Source organism: Oncorhynchus nerka, linkage group LG22 (genome assembly GCF_034236695.1).
Source record: "Oncorhynchus nerka isolate Pitt River linkage group LG22, Oner_Uvic_2.0, whole genome shotgun sequence".
NCBI lineage: Eukaryota > Metazoa > Chordata > Actinopteri > Salmoniformes > Salmonidae > Oncorhynchus > Oncorhynchus nerka.
In genome coordinates, this window is record NC_088417.1 from 90,217,281 (window position 1) to 90,243,275 (window position 25,995).

At 43.0% G+C, this 25,995-nt stretch overlaps 1 protein-coding gene across 2 annotated transcripts in view; it reads left to right on the top strand.

The window, feature by feature from the left end:
- LOC115105981 (LIM/homeobox protein Lhx6-like) overlaps positions 1 to 25,694 on the top strand; it is a 30,356-nt gene extending 4,662 nt beyond the window's left edge. The window contains exons 5-9 of one of the 2 annotated variants that reach the window (XM_029628540.2): positions 16,355 to 16,575; positions 20,461 to 20,561; positions 20,863 to 20,958; positions 21,137 to 21,311; positions 22,114 to 25,694. In XM_029628540.2, the coding sequence (XP_029484400.1) occupies positions 16,355 to 16,575; positions 20,461 to 20,561; positions 20,863 to 20,958; positions 21,137 to 21,311; positions 22,114 to 22,196 (676 nt within the window). In that variant the 3' untranslated portion in view covers positions 22,197 to 25,694. Of the gene's footprint in view, positions 1 to 16,354; positions 16,576 to 20,460; positions 20,562 to 20,862; positions 20,959 to 21,136; positions 21,327 to 22,113 lie in introns of both variants that reach the window. The other variant, XM_029628539.2, reaches the window with a different exon arrangement.
- Positions 25,695 to 25,995: the final 301 nt, after the last annotated feature.

Genomic DNA, 25,995 nt, shown 5'->3' on the forward strand with positions numbered 1-25,995 from the left:
TTGTTCAGTTTCATATTTTACCACATTAATTGACACACATACAATATGTAAAAACATAATTGCTTTAAATGCTGTTATATTTTCGATGATATGCTACATTTTACCAGCTTCATTCATATAACACATTTTACACAATATTTACAAAGGTCTGTAAATACATACATACATACATACATACATACATACATACATACATACATACATACATACATACATACAGTGCCTTGCGAAAGTATTCGGCCCCCTTGAACTTTGCGACCTTTTGCCACATTTCAGGCTTCAAACATAAAGATATAAAACTGTATTTTTTTGTGAAGAATCAACAACAAGTGAGACACAATCATGAAGTGGAACGACATTTATTGGATATTTCAAACTTTTTTAACAAATCAAAAACCGAATAATTGGGCGTGCAAAATTATTCAGCCCCTTTACTTTCAGTGCAGCAAACTCTCTCCAGAAGTTCAGTGAGGATCTCTGAATGATCCAATGTTGACCTAAATGACTAATGATGATAAATACAATCCACCGGTGTGTAATCAAGTCTCCGTATAAATGCACCTGCACTGTGATAGTCTCAGAGGTCCGTTAAAAAAAAGAGAGCATAGAGAGCATCATGAAGAACAAGGAACACACCAGGCAGGTCCGAGATACTGTTGTGAAGAAGTTTAAAGCCGGATTTGGATACAAAAAGATTTCCCAAGCTTTAAACGTCCCAAGGAGCACTGTGCAAGAGATAATATTGAAATGGAAGGAGTATCAGACCACTGCAAATCTACCAAGACCTGGCCGTCCCTCTAAACTTTCAGCTCATACAAGGAGAAGACTGATCAGAGATGCAGCCAAGAGGCCCATGATCACTCTGGATGAACTGCAGAGATCTACAGCTGAGGTGGGAGACTCTGTCCATAGGACAACAATCAGTCGTATATTGCACAAATCTGGCCTTTATGGAAGAGTGGCAAAAAGAAAGCCATTTCTTAAAGATATCCATAAAAAAGTGTCATTTAAAGTTTGCCACAAGCCACCTGGGAGACACACCAAACATGTGGAAGAAGGTGCTCTGGTCAGATGAAACCAAAATGGAACTTTTTGGCAACAATGCAAAACGTTATGTTTGGCGTAAAAGCAACACAGCTCATCACCCTGAACACACTATCCCCACTGTCAAACATGGTGGTGGCAGCATCATGGTTTGGGCCTGCTTTTCTTCAGCAGGGACAGGGAAGATGGTTAAAATTGATGGGAAGATGGATGGAGCCAAATACAGGACCATTCTGGAAGAAAACCTGATGGAGTCTGCAAAAGACCTGAGACTGGGACGGAGATTTGTCTTCCAACAAGACAATGATCCAAAACATAAAGCAAAATCTACAATGGAATGGTTCAAAAATAAATATATCCAGGTGTTAGAATGGCCAAGTCAAAGTCCAGACCTGAATCCAATCGAGAATCTGTGGAAAGAACTGAAAACTGCTGTTCACAAATGCTCTCCATCCAACCTCACTGAGCTCGAGCTGTTTTGCAAGGAGGAATGGGAAAAAATTTCAGTCTCTCGATGTGCAAAACTGATAGAGACATACCCCAAGCGACTTACAGCTGTAATCGCAGCAAAAGGTGGAGCTACAAAGTATTAACTTAAGGGGGCTGAATAATTTTGCACGCCCAATTTTTCAGTTTTTGATTTGTTAAAAAAGTTTGAAATATCCAATAAATGTCGTTCCACTTCATGATTGTGTCCCACTTGTTGTTGATTCTTCACAAAAAAATACAGTTTTATATCTTTATGTTTGAAGCCTGAAATGTGGCAAAAGGTTGCAAAGTTCAAGGGGGCCGAATACTTTCGCAAGGCACTGTACATACATACATACATACATACATACATACATACATACATACATACATACATACATACATACATACATACATACATACATACATGCACTGCAGCGTGAGAATAACACTCTTTGGCTAAAGCTAAGAAGTCAAGTCTCATGTTGTATGTAGGATTACAGAGTACTCAACACAGGGCATGAATGGAAGCTGTCAAGGTTTATTTTCAGTGTTAGGCTAATAATGTGAAGTGACGCTTCACAAGATGTTTTCTCATCACCCTTCACAGAGTCTGGCTGTAGCACAGTGTAACTATTGAGAACTGAACACCAACAAGAACTTGTGTTGTGCCACAGCATGCAGGCATGTAGAGCAGCTATCAAATCAACATCGAGCCTTAAACTACAGAACTAACATAAGTCAATGTCAACCGAGAATGTGTTACTGGAATTTCTAAACAGATTCACATCATGAAGAATACATCCAGGGATTGTAAACATGAGCATACAGCGGTTTAAGGAAGTATTCTGACCCCTTGTCTTTTTCCACATTTTGTTACATTACAGTCTTATTCTAAAATGGATGAAACAAAACATTTTCCTCATCACAATCTACACACAATACCCCATAATGACAAAGCAAAAACAGGCTTTTAGACATTTTAGAAAATGTATTAAAAATAAAAAAACAGATACCTTATTTACATAAGTATTCAGACCCTTTGCTATGACAATCAACATTGAGCTCCGGTGTATCCTGTTTCCATTGATCATCCTTGAGATTTTCTACAACTTGATTGGAGTCCACCTGCGGTAAATTCAATTAATTGGACACGATTTGGAAAGACACACACCTGTCTATATAAGGTCCCACAAAGTTGACAGTGCATGTAAGAGCAGAAACTAAGCCATGAGGTGGAAGGAATTGTCCGTAGAGCTCTGAGACAGGATTGTGTCGAGGCACAGATCTGCTGAAGGGTACCAAAAACTTTCTGCAGCATTGAAGGTCCCCAAGAACACAGTGGCCTCCATCATTCTTCACTGGAAGACGTTTGAAACCACCAAGACTCTTCCTAGAGCTGGCCGCCCGGCCAAACTGAGCAATCGGGGGAGAAGGGCCTTGGTCAGGGAGGTGACCAACAACCCAATTGTCACTCTGACAGAGCTCCAGAGTTCCACTGTAGAGATGGGAAAACCTTCCAGAAGGAGAACCATCTCTGCAGCACTCCACCAATCAGGCCTTTTATGGTAGAGTGGCCAGACAGAAGCCACTCCTCAGTAAAAGGCACATCGATGGGGCTGTAGTGGCTCAGATTGAGAGCTTCATGTTCCTTGGTGTCCACATCACCAACAAACTAACATGGTCCAAGCACACCAAGACAGCTACCTCAACAAAACCTATTCCCCCTCAGGAGACTGAAAAGATTTGGCATGGGTCCTCAGATCCTCAAAAAGTTCTACAACTGCACCATCGAGAGCATCCTGACTGGTTGCATCACTGCCTGGTATGGTAACTGCTCACCTTCTGACCGCAAGGTACTACAAAGGGTTGTGCGAACGGCCCAGTACATCACTGGGGCCAAGCTTCCTGCCATCCAGGAAGGCCCTAAAAATTGTCAAAGACTCCAGCCACCCCAGACTGTTCTCTCTGCTACCGCACAGCAAGCGGTACCGGAGTCTAGGTCCAAGAGGCTTCTAAACAGCTTCTACCACCAAGCCATAAGACTCCTGAACAGCTAATCAAATGGTTACCCAGACTATTTGCATTGCCCCCCCCCCCCCTTTTACACCGCTGTGACTCTGTTGTTGCCATCCATGCATAGTTGCCTTTGTTATTATGGGGTGTTGTGTGTAGATTGATGAAAAAACGAACAATTTAATCAATTTTAGAAAAAGGCTGTAACATAACAAAATATGGAAAAAGTCAAGGGGTCTGAATACTTTCCGAATGCACTGTTTTTATTTTCAATATGATAGATGTGTAATATGTTTACAAAACACTACTAATACTAATATTGAGTATATATTTGAATGCATCTCTCATAATGCAGGATCAATGTGAAACACGACCTGACTATAGCTTCTTATTTGATAGAGATCATGTTATTTGGACATATGCTACGGGTTGTTTTTAACCACGCCAAACTAGGTGCAAAACCACGCCCATGAGAAACCTAGCAACGTTCAAAGCCGTGCTGATTGGTCAGAGTTCTCTTCAGATTATCATACAGAGTTTATCCATAATAACTCCTGTTGATGTTGATCACTTATGGCTCAAAATTGTTACATATTGTTCGGTTCACTCGTTATTGTTCAGAATATGAACCACAGATATAATTGCTTTACAGCTGAGCACGGCCCTATATATAAAAACATTTGATAATTGCAGGATAACATTGCCTGTAATCTAATAATTAATCACCAATATGTTGAAATATGCACATTTACATATTTTTTTCTGATTAATGACACGTTTTCCAGATACATTTTTTTGTTGTTGCTGCTACCTTTATCTGGTAAAGTTGTATATTTTAAGAAAAACAACCATCTGTTGTAGGAAAAAGGAGTCCACCACTGAATACAATACTACTCACAGAACGTCCAGCATTTCTCCTTCATAATTAGTGGCCAATCACGTGACAGCCGGCTTCGTTTTATGGTGTTCAAAAAGATATTCAAAAGCTTTAACAAAAAAGCAGTTGAAGAGAACTGTAGGCAAGTTTGTAAAAGTATATTATTGTAAGAGATACGACCATCTGCTGTAGGAAAGAGGAGTCCAACACCGAGCACAATGAAACCCACAGAACTCTCCATCATTTTCCTTCATAAGTCCCCTTATTAACGCTGCAAACGGGTCCTTTCTAGTTGTATTTATTTTCCTCCGGAATAATTCCACATCATACAGATACATTTTTCCTGGAGACTGATGCAAGATATGTGTCCCAAATGGCACACTATTACTTATATAGTGCACTAATTTAGACCAGAGCACTATTCCTTATATAGTACACTACTTTAGACCAGAGCACTATTCCTTATATAGTGCACTACTTTAGACCAGAGCACTATTCCTTATATAGTACACTACTTTAGACCAGAGCACTATTCCTTATATAGTACACTACTTTAGACCAGAGCACTATTCCTTATATAGTACACTACTTTAGACCAGAGCACTGTTCCCTATATAGTGCACTACTTTAGACCAGAGCCCTATTCCCTATGTAGTGCACTACTTTAGACCAAATCACTATTCCCTATATAGTGCACTACTTTAGACCAGAGCACTATTCCCTATATATAGTGCACTACTTTAGACCAGGGCCTATAGTGCTCTGGTCAAAAGTAGTGCACTATATTGGGAATAGGGCTCTGGCCAAAAGTAGTGCACTGTATAGGGAATAGGGCTCTTGTCGAAAGTAGTGCACTATATAGGGAATAGGTTTCCATTTGAGAGACAGCCACAGAGTATGGTGGCATGTTGGTAATATAACTAGAGGCAGAATGTGATTGGCTGGCTAATGTATTATTGTGGACATGGTGAAAGGGCTTTAATGGTTCCAAGCCTGAGAGGGAGCCTGGCACTAATGTTGAGGCTAGGGATCAGTTTAGCCACAGTCAGTGGACACATTGGCATATCAGTGTGTGTGTGAACAGTTTAGCCCAACAGGCAGAGCCATAGCCAGGGGCACATTGGCATCTGCCTGCTCTGCTCCCACACCTCAGATGATGGCAAAGGACCCTGCAGAAAGAGGTGTGTTTGTATGCGTGCGTGTGTGTGTGTGTGTGTGTCATGGAGAGGTGAAGGGAGTAGGCCTTGTTGGGGGTGTGTGTGTCCTGGGGTGGTGAGGTTTATGCCGTAAGGGTTCAGCAGCTCAGAGCGGTGAGTTGGGTCTGCCTGGTGTTTTGCTAATGGTAACCTTATACAGAGCCACTGGTCTGAGGTTTATAATCACCCGCAATTAAAGCCCCCAGCCTAGCCCGGGTCAATGTGTTTCTGAACGTGATTCCTGTCACACTCCACACACATGCATGCTTGCACATATACTGACACACACACACGCACACGCACACTCCACAGACACTGACCCACACACCACACACATGTGCGCGCATGCAAATACAGACACACACACACTCACTATGTGTCTCTGGGCCTCCTGTTTAAACAGGCGCTAAGGGAAAAATGTATGTGGTTCTGATCCACATCGGTGTGTGTGTGTGTGTGTGTGTGTGTGTGTGTGTGTGTGTGTGTGTGCGCCATAGGAACCTGCTTATGTAGACTTTTGTTTATTTACTCTAGTCCAGCTGTCAATCATTGAGGTGTAATTTTTTTTTACAACGTGGAAATTGTCTGTATTGTGCTTCACAATAATAATGTTCTACGTGACCCATGACATCATAAGGCCCCATTCCCCATGACATCATACCTTCTCTGCTATGCAATCTGGTTTCAGAGCTGGTCATGGGTGCACCTCAGCCACGCTCAAGGTCCTAAACGATATCTTAACCGCCATCGATAAGAAACATTACTGTGCAGCCGTATTCATTGATCTGGCCAAGGCTTTCGACTCTGTCAACCACCACATCCTCATCGGCAGACTCGACAGCCTTGGTTTCTCAAATGATTGCCTCGCCTGGTTCACCAACTAATTCTCTGATAGGGTTCAGTGTGTCAAATCAGAGGGTCTGCTGTCCGGACCTCTGGCAGTCTCTATGGGGGTGCCACAGGGTTCAATTCTTGGACCGACTCTCTTCTCTGTATACATCAATGAGGTCGCTCTTGCTGCTGGTGAGTCTCTGATCCACCTCTACGCAGACGACACCATTCTGTATACTTCCGGCCCTTCTTTGGACACTGTGTTAACAACCCTCCAGGCAAGCTTCAATGCCATACAACTCTCCTTCCGTGGCCTCCAATTGCTCTTAAATACAAGTAAAACTAAATGCATGCTCTTCAACCGATCGCTACCTGCACCTACCCGCCTGTCCAACATCACTACTCTGGACGGCTCTGACTTAGAATACGTGGACAACTACAAATACTTAGGTGTCTGGTTAGACTGTAAACTCTCCTTCCAGACCCATATCAAACATCTCCAATCCAAAGTTAAATCTAGAATTGGCTTCCTATTTCGCAACAAAGCATCCTTCACTCATGCTGCCAAACATACCCTTGTAAAATTGACCATCCTACCAATCCTCGACTTTGGCGATATCATTTACAAAATAGCCTCCAATACCCTACTCAACAAATTGGATGCAGTCTATCACAGTGCAATCTGTTTTGTCACCAAAGCCCCATACACTACCCACCATTGCGACCTGTACACTCTCGTTGGCTGGCCCTCGCTTCATACTCGTCGCCAAAGCCACTGGCTCCATGTCATCTACAAGACCCTGCTAGGTAAAGTCCCCCCTTATCTCAGCTCGCTGGTCACCATAGCATCTCCCACCTGTAGCACACGCTCCAGCAGGTATATCTCTCTAGTCACCCCCAAAACCAATTCTTTCTTTGGCCGCCTCTCCTTCCAGTTCTCTGCTGCCAATGACTGGAACGAACTACAAAAATCTCTTAAATTGGAAACACTTATCTCCCTCACTAGCTTTAAGCACCAACTGTCAGAGCATTTTACAGATTACTGCACCTGTACATAGCCCACCTATAATTTAGCCCAAACAACTACCTCTTTCCCAACTGTATTTAATTTATTTATTTATTTTGCTCCTTTGCACCCCATTATTTTTATTTCTACTTTGCACATTCTTCCATTGCAAAACTACCATTCCAGTGTTTTACTTGCTATATTGTATTTACTTTGCCACCATGGCCTTTTTTGCCTTTACCTCCCTTCTCACCTAATTTGCTCACATTGTATATAGACTTGTTTTTTTACTGTATTATTGACTGTATGTTTGTTTTACTCCATGTGTAACTCTGTGTCGTTGTATGTGTCAAACTGCTTTGCTTTATCTTGGCCAGGTCGCAATTGTAAATGATAACTTGTTCTCAACTTGCCTACCTGGTTAAATAAAGGTGAAATATTTTTTTTTTTTTAAATCATAAGGCCCCATTCCCCATGACATCATAAGGCCCCATTCCCCATGACATCATAAGGCCCCATTCCCCATGACATCATAAGGCCCCATTCCCCATGACATCATAAGGCCCCATTCCCCATGACATCATAAGGCCCCATTGCCCATTTTGCCTCAAGCATCTTCTATTCCCTACAGTAGGAGGATTATAAGAAATATGAAATTCAGGATTTTATATTGCGAAATGCGCCATGGTTCAAAGCCGTACAATACCAGTGAGGTGTGTCATTGTTGTGGTTGTAATCTCGGCATCCAGAACCAAATCAGCTTTCACAAGACACTATTGCGTTTGGGACCAAAAGCATCCCCGAATGTGGGGTTGGTTTGTGTATGAGGATCGTAGTCATTGATTGGTCAGGTGAATCCACAGTGGGTTGATTGAATCCCCTCAACCTTACTGGTTTGAACCAGAAACCAACCAACCTGCTATAGAAAAGATTGATGACTGGTGTGAGTTCTGAGAGGACCAGAGCAAACCAGACCCGAGGGCCTCCTCCTTACGTTCTGGCCCTGGACAGAAAAACAAGGAGATATTTATCGTTTGTGTCAGTCTCTCATCTGGCTCTGGACTGACAGCTGCTGTAATGGGGCGTAATAGCAGGAAATCAGTGTGGGTTTACTCTGCCTGGGGGGGTGGTGGTAGGAGTGAGCAGGGGGCGGAGGGGGTACAGGACAGAGCACACGCTGTAGTACCTAAACCCTCTCTTTTAACCAGGCCCCGAAACAGAAAAACAGCCAGCCAGCCTGCAAGCCGTGAGCAGTTTGTGAGCCGCAGGCCACACAGGAAGTTGCAAAGCACCGCTAATCAGGGGCACCCTGAGATGCTGACATGGTAACCTGAGTGGCCGTCTGCGCTGCCGTGTTGCAGGGGAGGCAACGGCGAGCATGGGGGTTAGAGGCGACAGTGTGTGTGAGGGGCAAGCTGCCGTATGTATCCAACCCTCCTCATCAGCCCGCCCCGCTGCCCGCCCTCTTCCTGCCTGGCCCTGATGAGGTCTCCCTAGAAACCGAGAGGAGCAAGCCATGAGTGAAACCAGACCTGGATAGAGGAACGAGAGACTAGCGATGTCAGATTGTCTGACAGGAGAAGTCAGGGAGGTAAGTGAACACAGTGAGACTTTCGATGTACCGATTCCATGGCAACAATGGTGTGTGAAGTGATACACTGAAACAACACTTTTTCTATTTTAATTATGAAACAAAATTCTTGCCACCAACAGAATGTTATATATATATATGGGGCATACAACAATTGCAGCTCTGCAGATTTTGCTGCGAAGAGACAGATTCATGAGATCATTTATTCTGGTATTTGATATTCTGGCCTTATCAAAGATCATTACACAGGTACACCTTGTGCTGAGGACAATAAAATGTGCAGTTTTGTCACACAACACAATTCCACAGATGTCTCAATTTTTGAGGGAGCGTGCAATTGGCATGCTGACTGCAGAAATGTCCACCAGAGTTGTTGCCAGAGAATTTAATGTTAATTTCTCTACCAAAAGCCGCCTCCAACTTCGTTTTAGAGAATTTGGCAGTACGTCCAACCGGCCTCACAACCGCAGACCACGTGTAACCACAGCAGCCCAGGACCTCCACATCCGGCTTCTTCACCTGCGGGATCGTCTGTGACCAGCCACCCGGACAGCTGATGAAACTGTGGATTTACACAACCGCCAGAATCCGTCTCAAGGAAGCTCATCTGTGTGCTCGTCGTCCTCACCATGGACTTGATCTGACTGCAGTTCAGCGTTGTAATCGACTTCAGTGGGCAAATGCTCACCTTCGATGGCCACTGGCACACTGGAGAAGTTTGCTCGTCACGGATTCAACCCGGTTTCGATTGTACCAGGCAGATGGCAGACAGCGTGTATGGCCTTGTGGGGGTGAGCGGTTTGCTGAGGTCAACGTTGTGAACAGAGTGCCCAATGGTGGCGGTGGGGTTATGGTATGGGCAGACATAAGATATCGTGACGAGAACCTGAGGCCCATTGTAGTGCCATTCATCCTCTGCCATCACCTCATGTTTCGGCATGATAATGTGTAAAAGTGTTGCTTCCGTCCCTCTCCTCGCCCCAACCTGGGCTCGAACCAAGGACCCTCTGAACACATCAACAACTGCCTCCCACGAAGCATTGTTACCTATCGCTCCACAAAAGCCACAGCCCTTGCAGAGCAAGGGATACAACTACTTTAAGGTCTCAGAGCGAGTGATGTCACCGATTGAAACGCTATTGGCTAACTAGCTAGCCATTTCCCACCGGTTACAAATGCACGGCCCCATGTTGCACGGATCTGTACATAATTACTGGAGTCTGAAAATGTCCAAGTTCTTCCATTGCCTGCATACTCACTAGACATGTCACCCATTCAGCATGTTTGGGATCCTCTGGCTCGACGTGTACCAGTTGTCCAGTTCCCGCCAATTTCCAGCAACTTCGCACAGCCATTGAAGAGGAGTGGGACAACATTCCACAGGCCAAAATCAACAGCCTGATCAACTCTATCCAAAGGAGATGTGTCGCGATGCATGAGGTAAATGATGGTCACAGCAGATACTGACTGGTTTCCTGATCCACGTCCCTACCTTTTTTTAAGGTATCTGTGACTAACAGATGCATATCTGTATTCCCAGTCATGTGAAATCCATAGATTAGGACCTAATGAATTTATTTAAATAGACTGATTTCCTTAAATGAACTGTAACTTAGTAAAATCTTTGAAATTGTTGCATGTTGCATTTATATTTTTGTTCAGTATGTGTGTGTATGTGTGTATATATATATATATATATATATATATATATATTCCACTGATTCTGCTCCAGTTATTTCCACAAGCCTGTTCTCCCCAATTAAGGTGCCATCAACCTTCTGTGATTAAAATGTTAATTGCAGACTGGTCCTGGTGACTACAAACAGAGGGTGTTGTTGTGATGCATTGAAAGAGTCTATGCTTTGATAGTTGGGACATTTAATAAGACTTTTCCCACGCTCAATAATATGTTTATGTTAAATAATCTTGCAGATGAATATACCCTCTAATCATGCTCAACAGTATAGGCCTCTCAATGACCTAGCTACCTCCCTCCATGTAATGCACAATCAAACATAGCTCTCTCAGGGATGGTCTACCCCAGATTACAGAATTCCCAGAGCATACCAAAATGTATCCACAAAACGTTTAGGGCTGAGAGAAGGGCTGAGAGGATGGCTGGGGGGAGCTGAAATGAGGGCTGAGATGAGGACTGGGGGGAGCTGAGAGAAGGGCTGAGAGGAGGGCTGCGGGGAGCTGAAATGAGGGCTGAGATGAGGACTGGGGGGAGCTGAGAGAAGGGCTGAGAGGAGGGCTGCGGGGAGGGCTGAAAGGAGGGCTGGGGGAGGGCTGCGGGGAGGGCTGAGAGGAGGGCTGAGAGGAGGGCTGAGAGGAGGGCTGGGGGAGGGCTGAGATGAGGACTGGGGGAAGCTGAAAGAAGGGCTGCGGGGAGGGCTGAAAGGAGGGCTGAGAGGAGGGCTGGGGGAGGGCTGAGAGGAGGGCTGAGAGGAGGGCTGGGGGAGGGCTGAGAGGAGGGCTGAGAGGAGGGCTGGGGGTGCTGAAAGGAGGGCTGGGGGTGCTGAGAGGAGGGCTGGGGGAGGGCTGAGAGGAGGGCTGAGTGGAGGGTTGGGGGTGCTGAAAGGAGGGCTGGGGGAGGGCTGAGAGGAGGGCTGGGGGTGCTGAAAGGAGGGCTGGGGGTGCTGAGAGGAGGGCTGGGGGAGGGCTGAGAGGAGGGCTGAGTGGAGGGTTGGGGGTGCTGAAAGGAGGGCTGGGGGAGGGCTGAGAGGAGGGCTGGGGGAGGGCTGAGAGGAGGGCTGGGGGTGCTGAAAGGAGGGCTGGGGGTGCTGAAAGGAGGGCTGAGAGGAGGGCTGGGGGAGGGCTGAGAGGAGGGCTGGGGGAGGGCTGAGAGGAGGGCTGGGGGGTGCTGAGAGGAGGGCTGAGAGGAGGGCTGAGAGGAGGGCTGGGGGAAGACTTTCTGAAGAAGATTTTCCTCCTGAAGGTAATACGGACTGGAGGATTAACATACACAACCGTTCAAAAGTCTGGGGTCACTTAGACATGTCCTTGTTTTTGAAAGAAAAATACATTTTTTGTCCATTAAAATAACATCAAATTGATCAGAACTACAGTGTAGACATTGTTAATGTGGTAAATAACTATTGTAGCTGGAAACTGTGGATTTTTAATGGAATTATCTACATAGGCGTACAGAGGCTCATTATCAGCAACCATCACTCCTGTGTTCCAATGGCACGTTGTGTTAGCTAATCCAAGTTTATAATTTTAAAAGGCTAATTGATCATTAGAAAACTCTTGTTGTTCTTTGTTTCTGGCTATTTTGAGCCTATAATCGAACCCACAAATGCTGATGCTCCAGATACTCAACTAGTCTAAAGAAGGCCAGTTTAATTGCTTCTTTAATCAGGACAACAGTTTTCAGCTGTGATAACACAAGTTGAGTATCTGGAGCATCAGCATTCGTGGGTTCGATTACTGGCTCAAAATGGGCACAGGAAGATTGGAAAAAAGTGTTATGGACAGACTATTCTACGTTTGAGGTGTTCGGATCACAAAGAAGAACATTCGTGAGATGCAGAAAAAAATTAAAGATGCTGGAGGAGTGCTTGACGCCATCTGTCAATCATGGTGGAGGCAATGTGATGGTCTGGGGGTGCTTTAGTGATGGTAAAGTGGGAGATTTGTACAGGCTAAAAGGGATCTTGAAGAAAGAAGGCTATCACTCCATTTTGCAATGCCATGCCCTGTGGACGGCTCTTAATTGGAGCCAATTTCCTCATACAACAGGAAAATGACCCAAAGCACAGCTCCAAACTATGCAAGAACTATTTAGGGAAGAAGCAGTCAGCTGGTATTCTGTCTATAATGGAGTGGCCAGCACGGTCACCCTACTGAGCTGTTGTGACGTATGGTATGTAAATAGTGCCCATCAAGCCAGTCCAACTTGTGGGAGGTGCTTCAGGAAGCATGGGGTGAAATCTCTTCAGATTACATCAACAAATTGACAACTAGGCTGTAATTGCTGCAAATGGAGGATTCTTTGACAAAAGCAAAGTTTGAAGGACACAATTATTATTTCAATTAAAAAATCATTATTTATAAACTTGTCGGCATCTTGACTATATTTCCTATTCATTTTGCAACTAATTTCATGTATGTTTTCATGGAAAAAAAAGGACATTTCTAAGTGACCCCAAACTTTTGAACATTAGTGTGTATATACTGTATATTATTTTAATAGCAGGACACTGTAAAGTCCATTATCCCTATGAAGTGTATGAATTAGGCTGTTTGAGAAGGTTTTGAATCCTAAGCAACCTGCCTAGAAGTACAAGTACAATAGACCAACATAGCTACTGTAGTAGGTCAAAGCTGTGTGCTGGAAAACCTTGGTAGAGCATGGGTGAAGTATGCATTGTGGTGCTCATATGAATTTCCTTTCTTTACAATGTAAAAAGGGGCACATATGACAATCAAAGTACTACATTTATTTGATAGTTTATGATGTTTAAGATGTGTCATATCAACACCATAAAAGAGGGTATTGAGCGATCAGGCCTTAGTTTATTTGAACTGGCAGACAGACAGAGAAGGGCTGAAGTAATGACCAATCACCAATCATAGCAAACCAGGAAGGCAGCAGACTGATTTCGCAGCAGGCAGCATCTCCCAAAAGTGTTCTTTGGCTGTCCTCATAAGAGAACCCTTTTTGAATCCAGGTAGAACCATTTCGGGTTCCATGTAGAACCCTCCGTAGAAGGAATCCAAAAGAGTTTTACCTAGAACCAAAAGGGTTCTGCCTGCAACCAAAAGGGGTTCTTCAAAGGGTTCTCCTATAGGGACAGCCGAAAAGTCCTTTAAGGTTCTAGATGGCACCTTTTTTTTCTAGGAGTACACGGTGCGTCCCAAATGGCCCCTGGTCTAAAGGCGTGTACTATATAGGGAACAAGGTGCCGTAGGGCTCTGGTCTAAAGTCGTGTACTATATAGGGAACAAGGTGCCATAGGGCTCTGGTCTAAAGTCGTGTACTATATAGGGAACAAGGTGCCATAGGGCTCTGGTCTAAAGTCGTGTACTATATAGGGAACAAGGTGCCATAGGGCTCTGGTCTAAAGTCGTGTACTATATAGGGAACAGGGTGCCATAGGGCTCTGGTCTAAAGTAGTGTACCATATAGGGAATAGGGTGCCAGTTGGACTGCAACCTATCCCAGTTACAGGATGATACCATGGAGCTGAATTAGTTGTAATGAGCGTGGCTTCCAAGCTCTACTGGCTCCAGTGCAGAGAGAGATGTAGTCTGGGCTTTGTCCACTAAGAAATGACATGGTGAGGTCAAGAGAGGGTCTGAGACTGACTCTACAGACCTGCCTGGCTGGCTTTCTGGCTGGCAAGATGTCTCAGCCTTTTCCCTGGGAAAGAATGGTGTTCAACTCTAAATGAATAAGCTATAGTAGCAACCGCACACACACACGCACACAACTCCCTTCCTTCCTTCCCTGGCCTGATCACTTAAAATGCTTGGTACTCTGTAGCTCATGCATCTCCAGTTTACAGATATTGCTGCTAATGGACACAACTAAAGTGGATACAACTCATTATGCACAAATACACACAGCATGCTTTCAAAAGCCTCTGTGAAACCATTCCAAAGTGTATTGTGTACTTTAAACGGACTATCTACTGCCCTCTTTGATGACAATACAGTGTGTTGAGTAGAGGACAGCGAAACAAAGCAGTAATCTAACATGACATCGTGTCTGTCTCAGACTCTATGACACAACACAGGAGTGTGGTATGTGGTGCGTGTGTGTGTGTGTGTGTGTGTGTGTGTGTGCATATCATCGTCTTTCTTCTTCTACACTAGCTTTATATTTAATTATTCCTTTGTACCAAAAACCTGGTGTTTATACTGTGTTTACACTACCGTTCCAAAATTTGGGGTCACTTCGAAATTTCCTTGTTTTGGAAAGAAAAGCAAATTTTTTTGTCCATTAAAATAACTTCAAATTGATCAGAAATACAGTGTAAACATTGTTAATGTTGTAAATGACTATTGTAGCTGGAAACGGCAGATTTTTAATGGAATATCTACATAGGCGTACAGAGGCCCATTATTTACATTTACATTTAAGTCATTTAGCAGACGCTCTTATCCAGAGCGACTTACAAATTGGTGCATTCACCTTATGACATCCAGTGGAGCAGCCACTTTACAATAGTGCATCTAAATCTTTTAAGGGGGGTGAGAAGGATTACTTTATCCTATCCTAGGATAAAGTAATCCTTCTCACCCCCCCCTTAAAAGATTTAGATGCACTATTGTAAAGTGCATCAGCAACCATCACTCCTGTGTTCCAATGGCACGTTGTGTTAGCTAATCCAAGTTTATCATTTTAAAGAGATAATTGATCATTAGAAAACCCATTAGGAAGGGGTTTTCTAATGATCAATTTGTCTTTTAAAATGATAAAAATCTGCAGTTTCCAGCTACAATAGTCATTTACAACATTAACAATGTTTACACTTTATTTCTGATCAATTTGAAGTTATTTTAATGGACAAAAAATTTGCTTTTCTTTCAAAAACAAGGACATTTCTAAGTGACCCCAAACTTTTGAACGGTAGTGTATATATCATTAGTCTGTATGTATTTTTTTTAGATATAGGCCTATTGTAAATAGGTATTTATTGCAAAAAGAAATAACTTTAAGCTACATATTCATTTGCCAGGTAATGAACTGTCCATTGTTCAGAACAGCAATCTATAAAACAGAACCATGCTTGAAAAACAAGTAGTTCTGCGCTTATGTCAATATTAACTTTACAGAAATCAGGAATGCAAACAGGCTCTATTATGAGTGGCTGTGTCGAACACAACCCCTCCTGTTGTTATGTTGGGTATCTATTGACCCCCAAAAATATTTATAAAATATATTTCTTTTTAAATGACATGTATTGTTAATGTAAAGGTGTAAGGAAATACAGGCAGGCACCACATTACTACAAGACAAAACAGCTCACTCAATCAAGATGGTATTGTAAGTATAAAAGGAAAGCTTTCGTTCAGTCAGAATGTTGCTTTTAACATTGTGCATCCATTTAAATGCATGGATTTCGCTAGTTCAATTCACCTATAAGCATTGTCATATTCTGTATGTAAAGTTGACATATTTAATAACTTCTGACTGCACCTTTACTTTTTTGACATAGCAGAGTATTAATGCCACAGCCCTCTCCTCTCCTCTCCTCTCCTCTCTCTCGCACTCTCTCTCTCGCGCTCCCTCTCTCGCTCCCTCTCTCTCTCTCTCTCTCGCGCTCCCTCTCTCGCTCCCTCTCTCTCTCTCTCACTCTCTCACACTCTCACAGTAGGTTCGGTACAAAGTGTGACCAGTGTGGACGCCAGATATATTCCAGCGACTGGGTGCGTCGGGCCAAGGGCAATACCTACCACTTGGCGTGCTTCGCCTGCTTCTCCTGCAAGAGGCAGCTGTCCACGGGGGAGGAGTTTGGCCTGGTGGAGGAGAAGGTGCTCTGCAGGATCCACTACGACACCATGGTGGAGAACCTCAAACGGGCTGCCGAGAGTGGTGATTGGGCGCTCTATTACCTAGTCGTATATATTTATATATACTTAAATGTTTTGTCTTGCCCACTCACCCTCTGAATAGAACACATACACAATCCATGTCTCAATGTTCTCAAGGCTTAAACATCCTTCTTTAACCTGTCTCTTCCCCTTCATCTACATTGATTGGTGGATTTAACAAGTGCCATCAATAAGGGATCATAGCTTTCACCTGGATTCACCTGGTCAGTCTATGTCATGTTGTTAAAGTGTTGGATACCCAGTGCATTCAGAAAGTATTCAGATCCCTTTCTCAGATGTTGTTAGGTTACAACCTTGTTCTGAAATGGATTAAATATGTTTTCCCCCCTCATCAATCTACACACAATACCCCATAATGGCAAAACGAAAACAGGTTTTCAGAATTGTTTGCAAATGTTTAAAAAAATAAAAAAGAGAAATACCTTATTTACATAAGTATTCAGACCTTTGCTATGACAATCAAAATTGAGCTCAGGTGCATCTTGTTTCCATTGATCATTGATTGGAGTCCAGCTGTGGCAAATTCAATTGATTTGACATGATTTGGTAAGACCCTACAGTTGACAGTGCATGTCAGAGCAAAAACCAAGCCATGAAGTCGAAGGAATTGTCCGTAGAGCTCCGAGACAGGATTGTGTCGAGGCACAGATCTGGGGAATTTTTCTGATTTCTGCAGCATTGAAGGTCTCCAAGAACACAGTGGCCTCCATCATTCTTAAATGGAAGAAGTTTGGAACCACCAAGACTCTTCCTAGAGTTGGCAACCAATGGTCACTCAGACAGAGCTCCAGAGTTCCTCTGTGGAGATGGGAAGGAACTATTGATGATGAGAAGGACAACCATCTCCGCAGCACTCCACCAATCAGATCTTTTTGGTAGAATGGCCAGACGGAAGCCACTCCTCAGTAAAAGGCACATGTCAGCCCACTTGGAGTTTGCCAAAAGGCACCCAAAGGACTCTCAGGCCACAAGAAACAATATTCTCTGGTCTGAAGAAACCAAGATTGAACTATTTGGCCTTAATGCCAAGCGTCACATCCAGAGGAAACCTGGCACCATCCCTAAGGTGAAGCATGGAGGTGGCAGCATCATGTCTGGAGGAAACCTGGCACCATCCCTAAGGTGAAGCATGGAGGTGGCAGCATCATGTCTGGAGGAAACCTGGCACCATCCCTAAGGTGAAGCATGGTGGTGGAAGCATCATGTCTGGAGGAAACCTGGCACCATCCCTAAGGTGAAGCATGGAGGTGGCAGCATCATGTCTGGAGGAAACCTGGCACCATTCCTAAGGTGAAGCATGGAGGTGGCAGCACCATGTCTGGAGGAAACCTGGCACCATCCCTAAGGTGAAGCATGGTGGTGGAAGCATCATGTCTGGAGGAAACCTGGCACCATCCCTAAGGTGAAGCATGGAGGTGGCAGCATCATGCTGTGTTTTTCAGCGGCAGGGACTGGGAGACTAGTCAGGGAAAGATTAATGGAGCAAAGTACAGAGAGATCCTTGATGAAAACCTGCTCCAGAGTGCTCAGGACCTCAGACTAGGGTGAAGGTTCACCTTCCAACAGGACAACGACCCCAAGCACACAACCAAGACAACACAGGAGTGGCTTCAAGACAAGTCTCTGAATGTCCTTGAGTGGCCCAGCCAGAGCACATACTTGAACCCGATCGAACATGTGCAGCAACACTCCCCATCCAACCTGGCAGAGCTTGAGAGGATCTGCAGAGAAGATATATACAAAAGCAGGTGTGTGCCAAGAAGACTCGAGGCTGTAATCGCTGCCAAAGGTGCTTCAACAAAGTACGGAGTAAAGGGTCTGAATACTTATGAATGTCTAAAACCTGTTTTTGCTTTGTCATTATAAGGTATTGTGTGTAGATTGATAATGGGGAAAAAAAACAATGAAACAATTTTAGAATAAGGCTGTAATGTAACAAAATGTGGGCAAAATCAAGAGGTCTGAATACTTTCCGAATGCACTGTATATATCTGTATAGAGATATATATCACTGCTAAGAACTAGTCTAGATCCTGCTCTCTGACATAGTACAGTAGTTGTCCCTTTCCAATATATATGGTTATATGTATGTAGCTGTATAATCCCTGTCATATTGTTACATGTACAGTTGAAGTCGGAAGTTTACATACACTTAGGTTAGAGTCATTAAAACTCGTTTTTCAACCACTCCACAAATTTCTTGTTAACAACCTGTAGGTTTGGCAAGTCGGTTAGGACATCTACTTTGTGCATGACACAAGTCATTTTTCCAACAATTGTTTACAGACATATTATTTCACTTATAATTCACTGTATCACAATTCCAGTGGGTCAGAAGTTTACATACACTTAGTTGACTGTGCCTTTAAACAGCTTGGAAAATTCCAGAAAATTATGTAATGGCTTTAGAAGCTTCTGATAGGCTAATTGACATCATTTGAGTCAATTGTAGGTGTACCCATGGATGTATTTCAAGGCCTACATTCAAACTCAGTGCCTCTTTGCTTGACATCATGTGAAAATCTAAATAAATCAGCCAAGACCTCAGAATTATTTTTGTAGGTTCATTGGGAGCAATTTCCAAACCCCTGAAGGTACCACGTTCATCTATTAAACAATAGCACGCAAGTATAAACTCCATGGGTTCATGCAGTCGTCATACCACTCAGGAAGGAGACGCGGTCTGTCTCCTAGAGATCAACGCACTTTGGTGTGAAAAGTGCAAATCAATCACAGAACAACAGCAAAGGACCCTGTGAAGATGCTGGAGGAAACGGGTACAAAATATCTATATCCACAGTAAAACGAGTCTTATATCGACATATCCTGAAAGGCCACTCAGCAAGGAAGATGCCACTGCTCCAAAACCACCATGAAAAAAGCCAGACTACGGTTTGCAACTGCACATGGGGACAAAGATTGTACTTTTTGGAGAAATGTCCTCTGGTCTGATGAAACAAAAATAGAACTGTTTGGCCATAATGACTATTGTTATGTTTGGAGGAAAAAGGGGGAGGCTTGCAAGCCGAAGAATACCATCCCAACCGTGAAGCACGGGGGTGGCAGCATCATGGTGTGGGGGTGCTTTGCTGCAGGAGGGACTGGTGCACTTCACAAAATAGATGGCATCATGAGGAAAGAAAATTATGTGGCTATATTGAAGCAACATCTCAAGACATGAGTCAGGAAGTTAAAGCTTGGTCCCAAATGGACAATGACCCGAAGCATACTTCCAAAGTTGTGACAAAATGGCTTAAGGACAACAAAGTCAAGCTATTGGAGTGGCCATCACAAAGCCCTGACCTCAATCCTATAGAACATTTGTGGGCTGAATTGAAAAAGCGTGTGCGAGCAAGGAGGCCTACAAGCCTGACTTGGTTACACCAGCTCAGTCAGGAGGAATGGGCCAAAATTCACCCAACTTATTGTGGGAAGCTTGTGGAAGGCTACCTGAAACGTTTGACCCAAGTTAAACAATTTAAAGGCAATGCTACCAAATTGAGTGTATGTAAACTTCTGACCCACAGGGAATGTGATGAAAGAAATAAAAGCTGAAAGAAATCCTTCTCTCTACTATTATTCTGACATTTCACATTCTTAAAATACAGTGGTGATCCTAACTGACCTAAGACAGGGAATTTTGACTAGGATTAAATGTCAGGGATTGTGAAAAACTGAGTTTAAATGTATTTGGCTAAGGTGTATGTAAACTTCCGACTTCAACTGTATGTAGTTTTATAACACTGTATAACCCTGTTAACACTGGTTTTAAATGTGGCGTTTGCCTCATGTCCCTTTCTGTTGGTCTCTTTCTTTCTATGTTTCTCCCTCTCATTCTCCCCCTCTCTGTGCCGTGGTGTCTCAGGTAGTGGCATCACTCTGGAGGGGGCAGTGCCGTCAGAGCAGGACAGCCAACCCAAGCCTGCCAAGAGAGCACGCACCTCCTTCACTGCTGAGCAGCTGCAGGTTAGTCACAGAGAGGCCCCCTCATGTCCCTGTCTCCTCATTTTTCTTTCTAATAGTAAGTCAATAGTGAATGATCATGACTTCACAAAGTGATTTCACTGTCTTATTAACTTTCTAATGGTCTTTGTTGGTTACATTGTCAGATGTGGTTTGGTGTCTCATTCATTCCAATGGGCTCGCTGTCGTATATCTCTGCAGTAATATGAAAAATGGAAGCTGATACGGAACAATTAGCTCATGTAGAATAAAAATAACAGCGACGGAGGTCATACATTTGTAAAACTCTGTCTATAATTCCCAGGTGATGCAGACTCAATTTGCGCAGGACAACAACCCCGATGCACAGACCCTGCAGAAACTGGCAGACATGACTGGTCTAAGCAGGAGAGTCATACAGGTGACTGTCTGTTTACTCCGTCTCAAAGCAATGCTAGCAATGGCACTGTAAAGCAACTGTGACTTGCTTTGGATAACAGCGTATGCTAGGTGGCATAGTTAGTGCATGAATAATGGTCCTAAAACATTGAGAATATAGCTGCAGACACATCACGGCTGGTAACATTGCATTTTCATAGGTTTGGTTTCAAAACTGCAGAGCAAGACACAAAAAGCATACCCCCCAGCACAGCGGACCCCCACAAGGCCACCCCCAGTCCCGGATGCACCCCTCGCTGCCTGACGACCTGCATTACTCCCCCTTTGGAAGTTCTGAGAGGGCGCGCATGGTGGCCCTGCACGGATACATCGACAGTGAGTGTTACATAGGTTAGTCTGTCTACTACATCATCACAAAGCCCTCATCTTCCGGCTGTCTTTTCAGTCCTTTCATCCTTACGTCTCCTCTGTTAGAAAAGGAAACGGTCATGATGAAGACATAAAGAGAGATACAGAGGAGGGATCTGGACAGCCGAATAACCCTTTTGGAACCCTTTTTTCTAAGACTTTAACTATTGACCGTGTTTCCCTGTGTCAATAGTTCAAGTCCAAGTTTTCTGTTTATTTGCCATTTGTAATGAACACATTGGAAATCTCACTCGAGCGCTAACAATAATACAAATACTGTGCTTAAGTATGTCCCTCTACTGCTCCTCCATCTTGATATTTTAAATGTGTCCCTCTACTGCTCCTCCATCTTGATATTTTAAATGTGTCCCTCTACTGCTCCTCCATCTTGATATTTTAAATGTGTCCCTCTACTGCTCCTCCATCTTGATATTTTAAATGTGTCCCTCTACTGCTCCTCCATCTTGATATTTTAAATGTGTCCCTCTACTGCTCCTCCATCTTGATATTTTAAATGTGTCCCTCTACTGCTCCTCCATCTTGATATTTTAAATGTGTCCCTCTACTGCTCCTCCATCTTGATATTTTAAATGTGTCCCTCTACTGCTCCTCCATCTTGATATTTTAAATGTGTCCCTCTACTGCTCCTCCATCTTGATATTTTAAATGTGTCCCTCTACTGCTCCTCCATCTTGATATTTTAAATGTGTCCCTCTACTGCTCCTCCATCTTGATATTTTAAATGTGTCCCTCTCTTCTTTTCCACTAGGCCACCCATTCTCTGTCCTAGCGACACAGAGCCTGAACCCCCATCAAGCAATGTCGCTGTCCCAGCTACCCCTCAGCCGCTAACTAACGGATGCTGCCGCCATCACCCCTGACCTCCCATCAGCAACCTCCGTTTGCCGACTCGACCCCAGAGGTCAAACATGAAGACGTACGGAGAGGATCAAGATTCAAGATGCCTGAGAGACCGAGGCAGAGAGAGACCGAGGCAGAGAGAGACCGAGGCAGAGAGAGACCGAGGCAGAGAGGGACCGAGGCAGAGAGACAGACAGACGGAGAGAGAGAGAGAGAGAGAGAGAACTCTTTTTCTATGAACAGGATCATGATTATATATTCCACCTATTGTTGTCATGGAGGACATGAGCCCTTCCTTTTCCTAACTGGGACTTATTCACTGTCAAGATACATTCAACTCGACTATGAACTCTCTGTGCGTGCAGAAATGGACTGAAAGGTCTCTTCTCTCCATCCTCTGAAGGAAGTGATGGGACCAGACTAACAGGAATACACCCTCATGTGTGGTCAGATTTACTCATGAGGAGAAAAAAACAGCAAGGGACACTGAGGTAAGAAACCTCCCCTTTCACTCTGTGATGATACCATGAAGGAATGCAAAATAACTGACAGTTTTAGGTGTGGAATCTGCTACGAACTAAAAACGAATACGAATTTTTAAATCACAGTTGTTAGTATTGATGTTGTATGAAATCATCAGGTAATCAGCTGTTCGTTAAAGGGAAATGTTTAAATAAAAATTCATCTTCATATTCATCTTCTCCAGCACCATCCCAACATCAATATACAGTTGAAGTCTGAAGTTTACAAACTTAGGTTGGAGTCATTAAAACTTGTTTTTCAACCACTCCACAAATGTCTTCTTAACAAACTATATCCAACAATTGTTTACAGACAGATTATTTAACTTATAATTCACTGTATCACAATTCCAGTGGGTCAGAAGGTTACATACACTAAGTTGACTGTGCCTTTAAACAACTTGAAAAATTCCAGAAAATGTCATAGCTTTAGAAGCTTCTGTTAGGCTAATTGACATCATTTGAATCAATTGGAGGTGTACCTGTGGATGTATTTCAAGGCCTACCTTCAAATTCAGTGCCTCTGTGCTTGACATCATGGGAAAATCAAAAGAAATCAGCCAAGACCTCAGAAAAATAATTGTAGACCTCCACAAGTCTGGTTCATCCTTGAGAGCAATTTCCAAACGCCTGAAGGTACCATGTTCATCTGTACAAACAATAGTACGCAATTATATGTTTGGAGGAAAAATGGGGAGGCTTGCAAGCCGAAGAACACCATCCCAACCGTGAAGCACGGGGGTGGCAGCATCAAGTTGTGGGGGTGCTTTGCTGCAGGAGGGATTGGTGCACTTCACAAAATAGATGGCATCATGAGGAAAGAAAATTATGTGGATATATTGAAGCAACATCTCAAGACATCAGTCAGGAAAGTTAAAGCTTGGTCGCAAATGGGTCTTCCAAATGGGCAATGACCCCAGGCATACTTCCAAAGTTGTGACAAAATGGCTTAAGGACAACAAAGTCAAGGTATTGGAGCGGCCATCACACAGCCCTGACCTCAATCCTATAGAAAATTTGTGGAAAAGCGTGTGCGAGCAAGGAGGCCTACAAGCCTGACTCGGTTACACCAGCTCTGTTTAAAAAAAAAAAATTTATTTCACCTTTATTTAACCAGGTAGGCTAGTTGAGAACAAGTTCTCATTTGCAACTGCGACCTGGCCAAGATAAAGCATAGCAGTGTGAACAGACAACACAGAGTTACACATGGAGTAAACAATTAACAAGTCAATAACACAGTAGAAAAAAAAATGGGCAGTCTATATACAATGTGTGCAAAAGGCATGAGGAGGTAGGCGAATAATACAATTTTGCAGATTAACACTAGGGTGATAAATGATCAGATGGTCATGTACAGGTAGAGATATTGGTGTGAAAGGAGGAATGGGCCAAAATTCACCCAACTTATTGTGGCAGGCTTGTGGAAGGCTACCTGAATTGTTTGACCCAAGTTAAACAATTTAAAGGCAATGCTACCAAATACTAATTGAGTGTATGTAAACTTCTGACTCACTGGGAATGTGATGAAAGAAATAAAAGCTGAAAGAAATCATTCTCTCTACTATTATTCTGACATTTCACATTCTTAAAATAAAGTGGTGATCCTAACTGACCTAAGACAGGGAATTTTGACTAGGATTAAATGTCATGAATTGTGAAAAACTGAGTTTAAATGTATTTGGCTAAGGTGTATGTAAACTTCCGACTTCAACTGTATGTGAAAATTGCGCGTTTCTATGTTTTGTAGTAAAAAATTTGGAATGTAGAGGAAATGTTTCCAATGACATCATCAACCAATTAGTAGACGATTAGTGAGCAATGCCTACTCATAATTGGTTAAAATTAGACGATGCACAGTGAAGATGTCATTGGTATCACTTATTTTCCTCTATCTTTTTTTTTTTACAACAAAACATAGAAATGTGCAATTTTATCATGTGCTGGAGATGATGGAATAGACATTTTACATGTCCCTTTAATACATTGTCATCAGCAGCCTTCTGTAAAGGATATGAGCCTCAGATGAGGAGAGATTGTGTGCCTTATCTTCTACATGATGAGAAAACCGTCATTTGGTTGTTTTGAATTATCAATCATTTTCAGGCAGCTGAGGTAAAACACTCAAATTCACAGAGAAAAAAACACATTTATTAGGATGATTTTTTTATTACACCTTTTTTTTGGAAAGGTGTAACTTTCAATCTGTACTGGTGAAAATATTAAAATATGATTTATTTGGTGTGATTTGAATTTCCAATGCTCGTGTGCAAAAACACATTACAATCTATTGTTATGGACATTTCAATAATTTGAAGCTCCAAATTGTAGTTGTCTAAAATCATGATTTATTACTGTAACACCCGTGTGAGACTTTTGAAATTGACAAAACTCTTTTAAATGTTGAACAATCACATTGTGTATGAGAGAGGTAGATCTGCAATGTATAAACAGATACGTCTTCCCCCAGTGGTTAAGGACTGAAAGACCGATACATGTCACATTCCATGTTTAAACAGCTGTTTTGTCAGCAATTTAGTGTTTATGTCTGTGCAGGATCCATGTCCGTCAGCTTTTATCTTCTACAGTGGTCCAGCCTGTGTGCTTCACTTCTATGGGTTGAAATGGAGATGTGGTACAATGACAGTTAGCGGACTGGGGATATGATATGTATATAGACGTCTGTGGCTGGCCAGCCTGACTGGCAGGGTAGAGGGAGGTTGTGTGAAACTGTAACTTTGTGTCTTGGCTGTGGAGTGGAGTCAGTGAGGAATAGGATCCTGTGTTTACGAAGGGACTAAGGGAGACAAGACTTCAATGTTCTTGTATTTATTGAGACAATAGTCTGTAAGCACTTTTTTTCTCAGAAAATGTCAAAATAGTATTGTTTTATTAAAAATGAAACAAAGGTTTATTTGATTGACTGTGTTTTGTGTACTAAATGCAATAAAATTGACTTTAAAATGCGAAATTTGTATTTTTTAAAAAGAATTTCAGTTGGACCACAACAATTTGATGCAAGAAGCACTTTAACCTCCTTATCCCAAACAATCAATAAAGGACACACACGCAGAGGTGCCAATTTAAAAATAGATCTTGAAATATGAAATCCGTGGTCAAGGTTAAGTGATCCTGCTGGATAACCGTGTCTGAACATGTTACGCTATATGCATCATTCATTGTAAATTTGTATAGGCCTCGGAGTTATTCTGGTGTGTTTGAATTTTCCTTAAACCTGGGTTTGCCTGGTTGTGTGCGTGCGGGTGTGCCCG